We start from the raw sequence: 18,844 nt of genomic DNA, 5'->3' as shown, positions 1-18,844 counted from the left end.
GTCATCTGCATATCTGAGGTTATTGATATTTCTCCCGGCAATCTTGATTCCAACTGTGTTTCTTCCAGTCCAGCATTTCTCATGATGTACTCTGCATAGAAGTTAAATAAGCAGGGTGACAATATACAGCCTTGACATACTCCTTTTCCTATTTGGAACCAGTCTGTTGTTCCATGTCCAGTTCTAACTGTTGCTTCCTGACCTGCATACAGATTTCTCAAGAGGCAGATCCGGTGGTCTGGTATTCCCATCTCTTTCAGAATTTTCCACAGTTTATTGTGATCCACACAGTCAAAGGCTTTGGCATAGTCAATAAAGCAGAAATAGATGTTTTTCTGGAACTCTCTTGCTTTTTCCATGAGCCAGCGGATGTTGGCAATTTGATCTCTGGTTCCTCTGCCTTTTCTAAAACCAGCTTGAACATCAGGAAGTTCACGGTTCACGTATTGTTGAAGCCTGGCTTGGAGAATTTTGAGCATTACTTTACTAGCGTGTGAGATGAGTGCAATTGTGCGGTAGTTTGAGCATTCTTTGGCATTGCCTTTCTTTGGGATTGGAATGAACACTGACCTTTTCCAGTCCTGTGGCCACTTCTGAGTTTTCCAAAGATCCTTGTGGGCCAAATCATTCTCTGCATTGTCCTCCACTGCCCATTAAGGGACAGAAGTCCACGTTGACTCCTGTGGTTATGTGTTGTCACTTCACTTCAGATCAGGAGGTCCACCCGAATGGCAGCATCTCCCACATCATAAAAGCCCTACAGTGGACAGGCACCAGAGATGTTTAAGGCTATCAGTCTCTCCTTAGCGCCTTTGTGAAATGTGTCTTCTAGGCCATGCTGAAGGATGCAGTAAGAGGAATAGGTGTGCAGGTGGCACATAATAAATCCAGTCCAATATTCCTATCTTCCTAAGCCTTCAGATTTCCTCTTCATTATGCCAGGAAAGTTCTAGCATCTCAACTTTTCTAAATATGCTGCTGCTGCTGCTGCTAAGTCGCTTCAGTCGTGCCCGACTCTGTATACAGGGCAGCTCTTAGTCCAAGTTTCAGTCAACCATATACAAGTTAACACTTAAAAGTCAGAATTTTTTAAGAATACATCCAGATCAATAAATGTAACTTGATCCATTGTTACATTCTATCCTCCTTGGCCTAATATATTTACATTTCATTCCCACACATACTTCCCAAATTCTCATGGATACAAACTAGCCAACTTTTGTTATTCTTTTAGAGGCTTGGTTCTTTCTAACTAGGTCAGGTTTTTGTCCCTGTTCTGTGAAACATGAAGAGATCTGGGCCTAGCGACAAATGGTTACAGAGGTAGGTTTTGAGTATAGACACTGTTTGCAAAGCAGCTGCCGTAGGAGAGGTATTACAGGATCTACAAGCAAGAGAAGGCTAGTTTTCTCAGACATGGAAAGCAAGCTGCTTCCATCAACGAGAGAGGTACACAGAGAATGACTGGGGTTTCAAGATTCTCAGCTCTATCTAAGTGCATTTAGATGTTGCCATTGCAAGTTTCAGGGCTCTGACTCTTTCCTAGTCGTTGTCCTAAACAGGACATTGGCACGGCTATGCAATTCTAATACCAGCACAATTAAAACTGTGAAGCTTTGCGGCTACATGAAGTAAAGAGCTTTAGCATCATAAAAACTGATTCTCTGACTAAGACTTGATCTGAGTGTTTAAAGACAGGAACATGTCATTTCCTTTCTGTAAGTGCTCCAGTGGCCCCACGAGCAACCTTTCCATCCTTCCCCCAGTCTCTGCAGTATCACTGCTCCCATAATGGTCATGTACCTCAGCCACTTGGTCCCCCAAGGCACTTAGCTTCAGAAATCATTAATCACAAGCAAAAAAGGCAGTAAGCTGATTAATCATGATGCCAATCCATACCATGGATTACTAGAATCTTATTTCCCATTGGCAGGGAGCTGAAGAAATGACCAAATCCAAATCCCATCCCTAAAGGATTTCCCCCCGGATCCCATTCTGAGTAACAAATTCTTAATCAATATATTAATATTTATCAGTCTAGTCAAGAAACCAAAGCCACATCAGCATTTTAACAGATAATTTAATATAAAAATTTGTTAGCCAGATGTTGAAGAACTGAAAAGGCAAAAGGGAGACGCTGAGTATCACAGAATTAGTTACAGTGGGAAGCAACTATCACTCCCAGGACACAGAACAGAGCAAAGAGGATTCCTACTGCTTAGAGATTTGGAGGAAAGACCTCCGAGCAGCTGGGACTCAGATCTGAGGAAGGTGTACTGAAATCTTTGGAGGGGTATAATGAGGCTGCTATTGCTACTGCTACTGCTAAGTCACTTCAGTCGTGTCCGACTCTGTGCGACCCCACAGACGGCAGCCCACCAGGCTCCCCGTCCCTGGGATTCTCCAGGCAAGAACACTGGAGTGGGTTGCCATTTCCTTCTCCAATGCATGGAAGTGAAAAGTGAAAGTGAAGTCGCTCAGTCGTGTCCGACTCTTCTCGACCCCATGGAATGCAGCCTACCAAGCTCCTCCATCCATGGGATTTTCCAGGCAGGAGTACTGGAGTGGGGTGCCATTGCCTTCTCCGATAATGAGGCTAGGAAATGGCAACCCACTCCAGTGTTCTTGCCTGGAGAATCCCAGGGACCGGGGAGCCTGGCGGGCTGCCGTCTATGGGGTCGCACAGAGTCGGACACGACTGAAGTGACTTAGCAGCAGCAGCAGCAGCAACAATGAGGCTCGTTCTAAGAGCGGAGAAAACTATAAACTATGACCCACTGTTAAGGCCAGAGGGAGGCACAAGGGCTGTGGTGAGACAGAGGAGGAAAATAATCAAGCAGGAAGCAGCAAGTCCTTCTGTCCTCCTCTAACCTTCTACTCCCTTCCCCTACTGGCAAAGCCTCATGGAAGCAGTGAGCTAGCAAAGAAGAAAGGTCTTTAGAGGTTCTGCCCCACAGTCACCAAGCAAAGTACAGAAGGATAATAGCTTAATAATCTGCAGTCAAGAGGAAGCAGAGCACAACTGCAGAGTCAGGGTCACGAATTACCTGAAACTATTTAAGGATGTATATGGCACCCTGGCCTCCTTTCTGCACACTGCCTGGCAAAATAGCTAGAGCTTGATAAATCTGAGTATTAGAGCTCACAGAAACCATCAGGTAGTTAAATAGAAATTCAGTACTTTCAGTTGTGTTATTCTTTGCTACTGGTACTGGGATTCCAACAGTCAGGTGCTCCTGTTCTTTCTCTACTCCCACACAGTGCAAAAGACGGGGAAAGGAACTAAGCAATGGGACAGAAATGCAAAGCAGTACTGAGGTAAGAACCATGACAGAGAAGACAGATGACCAATAGGAATTATATTGGGGGAGCTTAAAGACAATGACAAGCACAGTGAAAAAGCATAGTGGATTAATGCATTTGCCTTCTGCCTGGGGGTACTATTAGAAAATTACTTTGAGGAGCTCTAGATGACCTTCACTGTGAACACTGGTTTAAAATAATAATAATAAGGTTATCTACATGGGCAAAGCTAACCCATATGGAGAGAATGGCTGGATTAAGCTTAAGATGACTGTTACGGCCAAATCAGGATGGAAGTGACTGGCACTTATATAGTTTTGTGGCCTCAGCCATGCTTAATTCAGACTTCTCGAAGTTCTACAACTATCTGGGCCTCCATCCTTGTAAAGAAAGTGAAAGTGAAGTCGCTCAGTCGTGTCCGACTCTTTGCAACCCCATGGACTGTAGCCTACCAGGCTTCTCTGTCCATGGGATTCTCCAGGCAAGAATACTGGAGTGGGTTACCATTTCCTTCTCCAGGGGATCTTCCCGACCCAGGGATTGAACCCGGGTCTCCTGCATTGCAGGCAGACACTTTAACCTCTGAGCCACCAGGGAAAAGTCATACTTAAATGGAGTGTTTGGATAATCATTAACTTTTCAAACCAAATCTCAAATTTGGCAGAGCCAGGATTTGAACCTGTCTGACTCCAAAGTCTGTCTCTTCACCATCCCAGCACGAGGTTCTGAACTACCCTTCACTCACAAATACCACCATCACTATCAATAGGTCTTTACTCGTTTTCCTCCTCCCATTACTAAAGATAGACATCCACAATCTCTAATTAGTTGAATCAGGCCAACTGAAAATTAATTTTAAAATTATTAGGCTGATTGAAAATTAAAATTTAAGGATATTATGCAATTATCAACTGGTTACTTATTTTCCTTAATGGAGGAAAATTATACTCTTGAAGACAGCAACAGTATAGCCAATAAAAATCTCGTGTTTAGACATCACTTCTCACTTAGACAACATCTTCCTAAATCCAATTACAAACTTTCTTGAAATGAACAACAGCAAGAAATTCTGATGTGTCAAGAATATCAAATTGTGTAAAATTGGTCCTATTCTTCCCCCACCAACCAAGAAAGAATTTTATAATCAACTCCTGACAGCATGGAAAGCAGTGTGAAAATGTTAAAAACTTTACTTAGTTCCTAAAGATGGCATATTTTCAGAAATTGACAAGAGTTTGTGTTCTTTCTTTAAAGTAATCACATGTGCGTGCTCCATTGCTCAGTGGTATCCGACTCTTTGTAACCTCACAGACTGTAGCCCCCCAAGCTCCTCTGTCCATGGGAGTTTTCAGGCAAGAATACTGGTGTGGGTTGCCATTTCTTCCACCAGGGGATCTCCCATCCCAGGGGATCTTCCTCCCAGATCTCCCACATCTCCTGCATTTCCTGCATTGGCAGGTGGATTCTTACCACTGAGCCACCTGGGAAGCCCAAAGTAATCACATATACATGCTCAAAGGGTATTTTAAAACTCATATTACACAGCCTGCTCTATTCACTAGCATGTCTCCTCCGACCCTCTGCTCATGTAATCTCTGAAATGCCTTCTGTTCTCTACTATACACGTTTAGCTCCATTTCTTTTTCAAAATACTCACTCTTCAAAATCCAGCTCATGTCTCTCTTCTCAAAGGATGGGCCTGTAAGATGGTTTCAGCTAGCTGTATTATAAGACACAGTGGCATCTCTTCGAGAGAGAAATTTTAGAATTTCTGAGCTAGAATGGCTCACGGATGAGCTAACAGTCTACTCTCCTAGTCTCCAATAGGTGAAGTGCCCTTATGCCTTGCTGTAACTTATCTCTGAGGTCTCTTCCAGCTCTAAAATTATGTCTTTATAGTTTCAGGGTTCAAAAGGTGTGGAATGTGTGTAGAAATCATTACATTCTCAAACGGCACAGACTTCAGTTATAAATTACACTCGAAGATCTCACGGCAAATGCTCAGTTCATGTCAGAAGAGCAACGAACAACTGGGTCTACTGTCCACGTCTGAGCACTGTACCGCAGATGACGGGCTCACTCCGGGCACACAGTAGGCCCCAAATCCGGACAGAAGCCTGTTGGACAGCCTCTCTATCCTCACACCAAGACCAAGCCCTTACTGGCTACTTTATCACCTAGAAACAAAGCTGAGTAAAATACCTCAATCCTGCACCATCCCCAGATACCCGCAGCGACGGGGATCGGACGATGATGCAGGGCAGTGGTGCGGGTGCGGTGTCCACCTAGTTTTCCTCCTGAGCCGGTGGGAGCCCTGAGCACCGGCTCTCCGACAGCCCCAGTCCAGCAGTCACCCTGCAGCCCGCCGCTACTCATCTCCCTGGCTGTCCGCCCCGACGCCACTTGCCCTTAGCCCTGGGGATTCTTACCATCCCAACACCAGGCCGGTGGTCACGATGAAGCAGGTAAAGACCACCGCGATGTAAAAAAGCGGCGAGTACTCATAGAGCGTTACGAGAAACACCGCAGCCATCAGGATCTCCTAAGCTGAGCCGGGCTCCTGCCGGCCAGCCCAGCCTAGCCCAGCCGGGCCCTCTCCGCCAGCGTAAAAGTCACTACGGTGCCCCGGAGCGGACAAACTTTGTAGATCCGCACTAGCCTAGCGCTCCAGCAGGCTAGAGATAGGGGTAGCCTCACCGGGAGCGGGAGCCTGCGTGCCAATCACGAGGTCGCCTGCAGGGCTCGCCCCGCCCCTCCCGCTCCAGTGCCGAGTTACTGGCTTCGCCGAGGGGCGGGGCCCAGGCTCGCCCCGCCCCCGGATCCCGGATTTGGTATCCAGCGGGCGTGTTCTTTGGTTGTTTGTCCTAGCGGTCCACGGTTTTCTGCGGCAAAGTCTGAAGAGATATTGGTGCCGACTCCGTCCAAGACTCAGGTAGGGTGTTCTGATGCCAGAGAGAGGAAACTCAGCCCGAAATCCACGTCACAGAGCCTAAATCTTGAGATCCTGCCTATTACATCTGAGAGATATGGCAGGAAGAGGAGAACCGGCATTTTAAGTTCTACAAAGTAAAATAACCCCACACCAACTCTTGTTTTCTGTCCACAAAACTTACAAATAGGCACTGTACAAAACACAGAAGAGGCTCACAAGCACTTTTTAGGCGCCTTGGTAGCCTTTTCAAGTTGGATTTAATGCTAGAGGCAAATTAGCATTGGATGTCAAGATTCTGAGAAATAAATCAACTGTTTTCCCATACGCTTTTCTTCTTTTTTTCGTCCCCCTCTACCCTTCAAATTAGAATTAGATACTTGAAAAAAAAAAAGAATTAAATATTTGAATTTTTTGTATTAATTTTCACTTTAATAATAATTTAAAATATATATTATGTGTGCATATGTGATATACACACACATATGTATATACTAGAGACCTCTTCAAGAAAATTAGAGATACCAAAGGAACATTTCATGCAAAGATGGGCTCAATAAAGGACAGAAATGGTACGGACCTAATGGAAGCAGAAGATATTAAGAAAAGATGGCAAGAATACACAGAAGAACTATACAAAAAAGATCTTCATGACCCAGATAATCATGATGGTGTGATCACTCACCTAGAGCCAGACATCCTGGAATGCAAAGTCAAATGGGCCTTAGGAAGCATTACTACGAACAAAGCTAGTGGAGGTGATGGAATTCCAGTTCAGCTATTTCAAATCCTAAAAGATGATGCTGTGCAAGTGCTGCATTCAATATGCTAGAAAATTTGGAAAACTCAGCAGTGGCCACAGGACTAGAAAAGATCAGTTTTCATTCCAATCCCAAAGAAAGGTGATGCCAACTAATGCTCACTACCACACAATTGCATTCATCTCACATGCTCAAAATTCTCCAAGCCAGGCTTCAACAGTACATGAACCGTGAACTTCCAGATGTTCAAGCTGGATTTAGAAAAGGCAGAGGAACCAGATTAAATTGCCAACATCCGCTGGATCGTCAAAAAGGCAAGAGAGTTACAGAAAAGCATCTACTTCTGCATTATTGACTATGCCAAAGCCATTGACTATGCAGACCACAACAAACTCTGGAAAATTCTTAAACAGATGGGAATACCAGACCACCTGACTTGCCTCTTGAGAAATCTGTATACAGGTCAGGAAGCAACAGTTACAACTGGACATGGAACAACAGACTGGTTCCAAATAGCGAAAGGAGTATGTCAAGGCTGTATATTGTCACCCTGCTTATTTAACTTATATGCAGAGTACATCATGAGAAACGCTGGGCTGGAGGAAGCACAAGCTGGAATCAAGATTGCCAGGAGAATTATCAATAACCTCAGATATGCAGATGACACCACCCTTACGGCAAAAAAGCGAAGAAGAAATAAAGAGCCTCTTGATGAAAGTGAAAGAAGAGAGTGAAAAAGTTGGCTTAAAACTCAACATTCAGAAAACTAAGATCATGGCATCTGGTCCCATCACTTCACAACAAATAGATGGAGAAACAGCGGAAACAGTGACAGACTTTATTTTTTGGGCTCCAAAATCACTGCAGATGGTGACCGCAGCCATGAAATTGAAAGACTCTTACTCCTTGGAAGAAAAGTTATGACCAACCAAGACGGCATATTAAAAAGCAGAGATATTACTTTGCTAACAAAGGTCCATCTAGTTAAAGCTATGGTTTTTCCAGTAGTCAGGTATGGATGTGAGAGTTGGACTATAAAGAAAGCTGAGCGCCAAAGAATTAATGCTTTTGAACTGTGGTGTTGGAGAAGACTCTTGAGAGTCCCTTGGACTGCAAGGAGATCCAACCAGTCCATCCTAAAGGAAATGAGTCCTCAATATTCATTGGAAGGACTGATGCTGAAGCTGAAACTCCAGTAACTTTGGCCACCTGATGAGAAGAACTGACCGTTGGAAAAGACCCTGATGCTGGGAAAGATTGAAAGCAGGAGGAGAAGGGGACGACAGAGGATGAGATGGTTGGATGGCATCACCGACTCAAGGGACATGAGTTTGAGTAAACTTTAGGAGTTGGCAATGGACAGGGAGGCCTGGTGTGCTGCAGTCCATGGGGGTCACAAAGAGTCGGACATGACTGAGCGACTGAACTGATTGATTGATACATATATACATATATACCTTGAACAGTGCAGGTTTGGATCGTGCACATTTGGACTGCACAAAGTCCACTTACAGGTGAATATTTTTCAATAGTAAATACTACAGTACTACATGGGGAAGGAAATAGCAACCCACTCCAGTATTCTTGCCTGGGAAATCCTATGGATAGAGAAGCCTGGCGGGCTACAGTTCATGGGGTGGCAAAGAGCAGGACAGGGCTGAGTGACTGAGCACACACACACAGTACTACATGGCCTGTGGTTGGTTGAGTCAGTGGTTGCGGAAGTACCACAGATTCCAACTAAAGTTATACTGGTTGCTTCTCAAAACTCATTCACTGATATCTCATTGGTTTGCTGGTAAGGCCACCTACCTACCATAGGTAAGAGAAAGGCAGGCAGTCTTTTATTCTGAGCAGCAGTATTCACTGCTACAGTTGGGGGTTTGCTATCATGGAAGAAAGGGACAAAGGACCTAGAGATAGATAACTTGTTATGCCTCCACACTCCCATATCACCAATAAAATTACTGCAGGAGGAAGATGAGCTAAATTTGTCCTGTGGTTTCACCTATCCCTTGGTGAAGGACCATGTATTGTTTGTGCTCTGGAGTAGTGTTGTGTGAGAAGCTTGGTTTAACAACATAATTTTTAATGACTGCATATATGACTTGTGCAAATTTATGGTTTATTTAATCAACCCTCAATTGTTGGGCTTTTTACTATTACAAACAACACAGGAATGACATTCTTAAAGCTAAATCATTTCCTCGGGATAAATTTCTAGAGGTGGAACTTTTGGTTCAAAAATGTATGTATCTTAAACCTTCGAAGAAACACCATTCTCCAGAAATGTACCAATTTATGCTCCCTCTCTTTTGTCCTCAGTTTTGTCACCATTTCACATTGTCACTTAACAAGATCTTGGCTAATGTGAATGGCAGTTTTATTGAAATAAACAGTGAAGAATTTCCATAATGAAAACAAAAATGTAAGGAATTCCAAGTTAAACTTATATATTAAACATATGCCTATAAGGCTGCTCTCTCCCAAAACTCCACTAAAATTACATCAAAGGGATTTTTAAAATAAATCAACAAAAACGAGAAGAACAGGAAATAAAATAACAGCAGCAACATACTGAGAGATGGAAAACAGATGAACAAGGATAATTCACTAGCCATGCTATTAAAGCCAAATCCCAAACCAGCAGTGGAGAAAACAGACTCAATCTGACTCACACAGAAGAAGTCCCTGAAAAAAAACAACAGGAACTAACACAAATGTAACTCAAGCCTTTATTTCCCGCTTGGATAATTACAAAAACTGTTGAAATTTGTAACTTTATTTCCAACATAAATTCTTTCTAGTACATTCTACACAGTGCTAGAAAAAAATGATTTCTTAAAACACACTATATATTTTTAAACACATCTCTTATTTCATTCCACTGGTGAAAATTCTTGGTTGCCAAGCTATATGTCCTTGAGAATGAAGTCCCAAGTTCCTTATTTGGCAAACTCACCTCTCCATGACCCAAGTCCCACTTACGTCTTACTATTCATTCAGAAAAAGTTAAAGGTCAGATATGTGTCAGACACTGTAGAAGGCATTCAGTTCAGTTCAGTCACTCAGTCATGTCTGACTCTTTGTGACCCTCATGGACTGCAGCACACCAGGCCTCCCTGTCCATCGCCAAATCCTGAAGTTTACTCAAACTCATGTCCCTGGAGTCGGTGATGCCATCCAACCATCTCATCCTCTGTTGTCCCCTTCTCCTCCTGCCTTCAATCTTTCCCAGCATCAGGGTCTTTTCCAACGGTCAGTTCTTCTCATCAGGTGGCCAAAGTTACTGGAGTTTCAGCTTCAGCATCAGTCCTTCCAATGAATATTGAGGACTCATTTCCTTTAGGATGGACTGGTTGGATCTCCTTGCAGTCCAAGGGACTCTCAAGAGTCTTCTCCAACACCACAGTTCAAAAGCATTAATTCTTTGGCACTCAGCTTTCTTTATAGTCCAGCTCTCACATCCATACCTGACTACTGGAAAAACCATAGCTTTAACTAGATGGACCTTTGTTAGCAAAGTAATATCTCTGCTTTTTAATATGCCGTCTTGGTTGGTCATAACTTTTCTTCCAAGGAGTAAGAGTCTTTCAATTTCATGGCTGCGGTCACCATCTGCAGTGATTTTGGAGCCCAAAAAATAAAGTCTGTCACTGTTTCCACTGTTTCCCCATCTATTTGTTGTGAAGTGATGGGACCAGATGCCATGATCTTAGTTTTCTGAATGTTGAGTTTTAAGCCAACTTTTTCACTCTCTTCTTTCACTTTCATCAAGAGGCTCTTTAATTCTTCTTCGCTTTCTGCCATAAGGGTGGTGTTATCTGCATATCTGAGGTTATTGATAATTCTCCTGGCAATCTTGATTCCAGCTTGTGCTTCCTCCAGCCCAGCGTTTCTCATGATGTACTCAGGGTGACAATATACAGGCTTGACGTACTCCTTTCGCTATTTGGAACCAGTCTGTTGTTCCATGTCCAGTTGTAACTGTTGCTTCCTGACCTGTATACAGATTTCTCAAGAGGCAAGTCAGGTGGTCTGGTATTCCCATCTGTTTAAGGATTTTCCAGAATTTGTTGTGGTCTGCATAGTCAAAGGCTTTGGCATAGTCAATAATGCAGAAGTAGATGCTTTTCTGGAACTCTCTTGCTTTTTTGATGATGCAGCAGATGTTGGCAATTTGATCTCTGGTTCCTCTGCCTTTTCTAAATCCAGCTTGAACATCTTAGTGATACAGTAATAAGCAAAAGGTGACATATCTCTTTTCTCATGGAGTGTATCATCTGATGGAAAAGACAAACATTAACAGAAGAATCTTGAGCAACATATAAAGGCAAAAATTATGATATAATAAGAGTGCTCAGTCATGTCCAATTCTTTGCTATCCCAGGGACTGTAGCCGCCAGGTTCCTCTGTCCATAGGATTTCCCAGGCAAGAATACTGGAGTGGGTTGCCATTTCCTTCTCCAGGGTTTCTTCCCAACTCAGGGATGGAGCCTGCATCTTTTGTGTCTCCTGCATTGGTAGGCAGATTCTCTACCACCAGCACCACCTGGGAAAATTATGATAAGTGCTATTAAAAATAAGTACATTGAGCTGTGAGAGCATGTAACTCGGAAGTGGGGAAATAAAAGGATGATCAGGGAAGGATTCCTTCAAGAACAGATGACTGATGTGAGAGCTGATGGGGAGAAGTTTACCAGGCCAAGGGACAGGAAGGGAGATAGAGTATTTACAACAGAGGCTACAGTATGTGCAAAGGCCCTGAGGTGGGAAAGCATAGCATACCTAAGAAAATGAAAGGCCAGTATGATTAAAGCATGGAGAGGGAGGAGGAAGTTGCTATGAGATGAAAATGGAGATATAGGGCTCAGATCATACAGAAGTTTTGCCATTTTAGCTACTCAGCTAAACTAAGAGTAATGACAAGCCCTGATATGATTGAGAAATAGAGTTTTACAGACTGAAATGTCTCCTTTCAAAAAAAAGAAAAGAATTTTATATTGAAGGCTTAACCCTACAATGTGACTATATTTGGAGATAAGGCCTTTAAGAAAGTAATGAAGGTTAAGTGAAGTCATAAGGGTGCAACCCTAATCTAATAGGACTGGTGTATTTATTATAAAAAGATAAATGACTAGACACCAGAGATAGCTGTGTGCACAGAGAAAAGGCCATATGAGGACACAGGGAGAAAGCTGCTTTCTAAAAACCAAGTCAGAAAATTCTCTCCAAAATGGCTGCTGGCACCTTGATCTTGGACTTCTAGACTCTAGAACCATGAGAAAATTAATTTCTTTGGTTTTAGTCAGTCTGTGGTATTCTATTATGGCAGCCCAGGCAGACTAATACAGGGAGTAATATTCTATGTGCATTTTGAACCAATCAGTTTAGCTATTGTGTAGAAAATTCATTGGAAGGAAGGTGGGATGGATATAACTGAATATGGAGGTACCAATTAATAGATTCTTTCAAAAGTCTAGACAAGAAATGTTGGTAACTCTGATTAGGAAAGTGATGAGGACTTGCAGGGAAGTGGATTATCAGTTAGAAGTGATTTCAACTATGAGTGACTAAATAAATAAATAACAGTATTACCTGAGATAGAAGTTTATTTCTCTTTCAGATGAAAGTCCAAAACTAGGTAATGCATGACTGGTATAGTGCTTCACAGTGTAAGGGACTCAGGCTTCTGTTTTGCTCCACTATGTGTAGCCCCCATATTCCTAAAATCACCTCATGGACCAAGACATCTGCTGTAGCTCCAGCTACCATGTCCATATTCCTTCTAGCAAGAGGGAGGAAGATGAGGGAGAATGAGACACCATTTCAATTTAGGAAAAATCTCAGGATATATTGCACATACTGTTGGCCAAAATCTAACTGGAAGAGGCTGGAAAATACAGTTCATCTAAAACTGGAAGGGTTTATTCCTTATAGAAGGAAAAAACAGTTTGAGGGAGAACCAGCACTCTGTCACAGGACCTAATGATGGATTGGACATGGGGCATGAGAATAGCAGGAGTTGAAGTTCTGGTTCTTCTACCAGATGAGTGGATGTAGCTGTCATTCACTGAAATTAGATCCTTAATCTCCAATCTCTCATCACTCATCCCTGTTCCCCTTCCCTCATCCCCTCCAAATACAACTCTTAGATCTACTGAATTACTGGTTTTCTAAAACACATCAGAGATGCAAGTTTGTGAGGCCTGAAGCATATACCATGTCGGGACTCAATTCTAGGAGGGTGAACACAAAGTTACAAATACAAAATTAAAATAAGACCTTGGGAGGGGGCCTATGCAAGCAAGTGGCCCAAAAATTAAACTTCATTTACTTTGGGCACTTTGGAAAAGCTGGCTTAAAACTCAACAATCAAAAATTAAACATTCAAAATTAAAATCATGGCATCTGGACCCATCACTTCATGGCAAACAGATGGGGAAAAAATGGAAACAGTGACAGACTTTATTTTCTTGGGCTCCAAAATCTCTGTGGACAGTTTCTGCAGCCATAAGATTAAAAGACACTTGCTCCTTGGAAGAAAAGCTATGACAAACCTAGACAGCATATTAAAAAGCAGAGATATCATTTTGCCAACAAAGGGCTGTATAGTCAAAGCTATGGTTTTTCCAGTAGTCATATACGGATGTGAGAGTTGGACCGTAAAGACTAGCCCCAAAGAATTGATGCTTTTGAACTGTGGTGCTTGAGAAGACTCTTGTGAGTCCCGTGGACAGCAAGGAGATCAAACCAGACAATCCTAAAGGAAATCAACCCTGAATGTTTATTGGAAAGACTGATGCTGAAGCTGAAGCTCTAATACTTTGGTCACCTGATGGGAAGAGCCAACTCATTAGAAAAGGCCATGATGCTGGGAAAGATAGAGGGCAGAAAAAGAGGGTGACAGAGAATGAGATGGTTGGATGGCATCACCAACTCAGTGGATATGAGTTTGAGCGAACTCTGGGAGATAGTGAAGGACAGGGAAGCCTGACATGGTACAGTTCATGGGGTTGAAAAGAGTTGGACAGTTGGATACAACTGAGCGACTGAACCACAACAAAATGTTGTGGGGCGGGGGGGGGGGGTGAGGGATAAATTTTTAAAATCAGTGAAAGAAACTATTTAGTCAGGTTTCTCCAGGAAGGGAGGGAGAGAGAGAGAGGGACTTATTATGAGGAATTGGCTCACAGGATTAAGAAGGCGGAGAAGTCCAGTCCCACAGTCAGCTCAGCCATCTATAAGCTGGAGAGCCAGGGAAGTTGGTGGGGTAATTCCAGTCCAAGTCTAAAGGCCTGAGAACCCAAGGAGTCAATGGTATAAATCCCGGTGCAAGGGCAGAAGACCACTATTCCAGTTCAAGCTGGAAAGCAGAAAGAAAAATGGGGTGGCAAATTCCTCCATCCTCTGCCTTTTGTTCTATTCAGGCCCTCAAGGGATTGCATGATACCCACCCACAATGGGGAAGGATATCTGCTTTGCCAAGTGCACTGATTCAATGTGATCATCTCAACCAGAGAGACCCTCACAAACACACCCAGAAGTACTGTTTAATCTGAGCAATACGTGGACAAGTCAACACACAAAATTAATCATCACACCTCTATACATACGCTGTTCCCTTTGCCTGAAAAACCCTTCTTTCCTTCCCCTTCTCCTAGAGAATTTTTAGTTTTTCTTAAGCCTCAGTTCTGAACTTCCCTTCTCTGGGAAGTCTTCCTGAACACTTCCCAACCCTTGAGGAGATGCCTCTCCCAGAGCACCCCATGTGGATCTATGTGGGATCCCCCTGACCCTAGTGAAGATCTGCTCATGAGTCTGTCTGGCCTAGAGGTTCCCAACTCTCTGCGGCCGGAAGGACAGCTAGTCGATGTGTGTGCCACCAGCACCTAGCATATGTCTTGTAGCCACTCAACACCCGTTTACAGAAGGGAGGGATGATGGGAGGGGATTCTTCTCCATAAGATAACTTGGCAGCATAAAGTACCTATAGAAGAAGTAGAAGTGAAGTCGCTCAGTCGTGTCCGACTCTTTGCAACCCCATGGACTGTAGCCTACAAGGCTCCTCTGTCCATGGAATTTTCCAGGCAAGAGTACTGGAGTGGGTTGCCATTTCCTTCTCCAGGGGATCTTTCCGACCCAGGGATCGAACCTGGGTCTCCTGCATTGCAGGCAGACGCTTTACCATCTGAGCCACCTATATTAGGTCAAAAAATGTATTACTCTCTGGTGAAAGGAAAGAATGCTTCTTCTTTATTGTCTATAACTGATACGGTTTTGCTCGAGAATTCCCACCCCACTGAAAAGTAGAAAGGACAATAGGAGCTTAAACTCATCAATTAAATTTATCTTAGCCTCAGACTTCCTTGGTGATGCAGTATTCAGAGAAGAATCAGACTAGGGTTCATTCCCAGAGAAGGCAATGGCACCCCACTCCAGAACTCTTGCCTGGAAAATCCCATGGACAGAGGAGCCTGGAGGGCTGCAGTCCATGGGGTCGAGAAGAGTCGGACACAACTGAGCGACTTCACTTTCACTTTTCACTTTCATGCTTTGGAAAAGGAAATGGCAACCCACTCTAGTGTTCTTGCCTTGAGAATCCCAGGGATGGGGGAGCCTGGTGGGCTGCCGTCTATGGGGTCGCACAGAGTCGGACACGACTGAAGCGACTTAGCAGCAGCAGCGGGGTTCATTCCCTGGTCTGGGAAGATTCCACGTGCTGCAGAGCAGCTAAGCCACGACTACTGAGCCGATGCTCCACAACAAGAGAAGCCACTGCGCGGAGAAGCCCGAGCACTGTAGTGAAGGGTAGCCCCCACCAGAGAAACTAGAGAGCCACAACTAGAGAAAGTCTGCTTGCAGCAGCAAGACCCAGTGCAGCGAAAAGTGAATAAATAAATAAATTTTAAAAAGTTAACTTAGTCCCTTTAAGTATAACTGCACTTTTTGGGCAGCTGATCTCTTTCAGAAAAGTTCTTAATCTCTCCTTTTCTTGCTTTTCTCTAAGATGTTGCCCAATTGTAAAGGGTATTCGTGTGATCTCATGGTAGGGGTGAGAAAATGAGGTCTCATTCTGTACACCTGTGGGACCTCAGTAAGGTGATGCAGATTTCATCCGGTCTTTTGTGGCCATGGGTTGGCAACCACTCCTGAGACTCAGGGTTCTAGCCACCTACCTCTGGTTGTAAACCCCTCAGGCACTAGTTTAGCTGGTTCCCCAGACTGTTCATCATCTCCAGTGGTTCTTCCTGAGGGAACTAGGAATATGTAGCTTCTCCCACTTGTACCCTGCAGGCCACTAAGAACTGCAGGATACCAAGTTAGACCCCCACTGCCATTGAACCCTGTTGCTCCTGAGTCATATTCAAGGAGAAAGGAAGTAGAAGCATAAGTCGCTCAGTCATGTCTGACAGGCTCCTCTGTCCATCCAAGGAAGGAATACTGGAGTAGGTTGCCATTCCCTTCTCCAGAGGATCTTCTGGATTCTGGGATTGAACTCAGGTCTCCTGCATTGCAGGCCGATTCTTTACCATCTGAGTCACCAGGGAAACCCATATTCAAGGAGGGGCAAAGCTAAGTGCAAGGCCTCCCTTCCTTTCTTAGAGGGAAAGTGGTCTGCCCATTCCTATCTCTTCTTGCTTTCCTATGACCCCTCCTTGTCCCCCATTCTAAGACATCAGCCTGGGGGCTGGGCTGCCAGAACAGGCTGGCTCGGACTGCCCACTGCACTTCCCTGAGCCCCTTCTTCCCACGCTGCTCCAGATCCCAAGGGCAACTTTCTCTCCTTCCCACTCAGCAGGTACTTTCCTTATGTCATAGCCTCAGTTTTCTCTACCATATGGTGTGTATTAAATGCCACTTTTACTTTTGCCAGGGTCTGGATTTTGAAATGTTCATGGAGCTTTACAGTTTTATAAAACCTTTCTCTCTTGGTAGTGTCTGGCTTTTTCAAGACTACTGCGTTTCTTCAGATTCAAAAATCTTATTCTGGTAGTTAAAAGCTGCTTACTTTCTTTGGCATTTCTGACATCACAGTTCTGTTTATCCTCCAGGGTTGATGGATACTTCTAGGTGACCAAGGAGAAGGTCTCATTAGAAATGCCAAAAATACTACTATGTTTTAAAAAATATTTTCCATTGTAAATTTTTCTTGGAACTGCAACCCCTTCATTCATTTTATATGGCTATTTCTATCACCTATATTATTTCTTAGAAGGACAAATTCATCTGTGTCTTGGAGACACCAAGGAAGATGATAAGCATCATGACTCTTTTTTTTTTTTTTACATTTTAGTTCAGCTACTTAGTGTATGGACTTGGGTAAACTACTAATTTTTCTGGTCTTCAGTTTCTTGTCTTTAAATTGGGGATGGTTATAAGGATCAAATGAATCAATAGTGTAAAGTCCTTGGAGTTGTGCCTGGTGCCTGGTGAGCGCTGAGCAAGCGGTGGCCATTGTTACCTTTGCTATGCTTTCATCATTCAACACCAAGCACAGAGCCTGGTGGTCTTCCCTCGTGGCGCTTGAGGTAAAGAATCTCCTGTCAGTGCAGGAGACAGCGTAAGAGACACAGGTTCGATCCCTGGCCTGGGAGGGTCCCCTGGAGGAGGTCATGGCAACCCACTCCAGTACTCATGCCTGGAGAATCTCGTGGACAGAGGAGCCTGGTGGGGTCGCAAAGCATCGGCCATGACGAAAACGCTTAGCCCGCACACACAGAGCCTGGTACTAAACTAAGCTCTCAATCGTATTGGGAATCCTAAGTTTTAAAAAATAATATATTCACCTCCACACCTGCTCAAAAGATCAGTGCGGATGTGTGCATATAATTATAAACAGGAACAATTCTCTGTTTGTTAAGTCCTCAACAGCCTTTTACTAGTTAATCTCATTTCTGAACATATAAAATTCAATTTTCAATTATTAAAGAAAAACAGTGGATATATGAATTCTTTAAAAAAAGATACAATCACTCAAACAGGTTTAATTCATTCTGGAGCTATCTGAATAGGCCTTACGTACTGAGTATTTTAGAAGCAAATCATCTGTTGGTGGCTATTTATTTATTTATTTTTTTAAGAGCCAAATTTTTTTTTTTTTTTCCAGCATTGTGCATTGAACCTGGACTGGCATCTCATTTCATACATGACATTTCACATGTTTCAATGCCATTCTCCCAAATCTTCCCACCCTCTCCCTCTCCCACAGAGTCCATAAGCCTGTTCTATACATCAGTGTCTCTTTTGCTGTCTCGTATACAGGGTTATCGTTACCATCTTTCTAAATTCCATATATATGGAATTTATATTCCATAAAAGTCTTCCAGCAAACAAAAGCCCAGGTCCAGACGGCTTCACAGCTGAATTCTACCAAAAATTTAGAGAAGAGCTAACACCTATCCTGCTCAAACTCTTCCAGAAAATTGCAGAGGAAGGTAAACTTCCAAACTCATTCTATGAGGCCACCATCACCCTAAATACCAAAACCTGACAAAGATCCCACAAAAAAAGAAAACTACAGGCCAATATCACTGATGAACATAGATGCAAAAATCCTAAACAAAATTCTAGCAATCAGAATCCAACAACACATTAAAAAGATCATACACCATGACCAAGTGGGCTTTATCCCAGGGATGCAAGGATTCTTCAATATCCGCAAATCAATGTAATACACCACATTAACAAATTGAAAAACAAAAACCATATGATTATCTCAATAGATGCAGAGAAAGCCTTTGACAAAATTCAACACCCATTTATGATAAAAACTCTCCAGAAAGCAGGAATAGAAGGAATATATCTCAACATAATAAAAGCTATATATGACAAACCCACAGCAAACATT

At 43.3% G+C, this 18,844-nt stretch overlaps 1 protein-coding gene across 2 annotated transcripts in view; it reads right to left on the bottom strand.

Moving 5' to 3' along the window:
* Positions 1–5,966, bottom strand: part of CGRRF1 (cell growth regulator with ring finger domain 1) — a 28,135-nt gene extending 22,169 nt beyond the window's left edge. Inside the window, exon 1 of one of the 2 annotated variants that reach the window (XR_009738754.1) lies at positions 5,733–5,966. Coding sequence is in view for 1 of the 2 variants with exons in the window: in XM_061428940.1 (XP_061284924.1) it covers positions 5,733–5,836 (104 nt within the window). In the remaining variant the exon portion in view is untranslated. The remainder of the gene's footprint in view (positions 1–5,732) is intronic. The other variant, XM_061428940.1, reaches the window with a different exon arrangement.
* Between the last annotated feature and the right edge of the window lie 12,878 nt (positions 5,967–18,844).

The sequence above is a fragment of the Bos javanicus genome, chromosome 10 (assembly GCF_032452875.1).
Source record: "Bos javanicus breed banteng chromosome 10, ARS-OSU_banteng_1.0, whole genome shotgun sequence".
Lineage (NCBI taxonomy): Eukaryota > Metazoa > Chordata > Mammalia > Artiodactyla > Bovidae > Bos > Bos javanicus.
The sequence above is the reverse complement of the archived record's forward strand: the minus strand, read 5'-3'. Positions and strand labels throughout refer to the sequence as shown.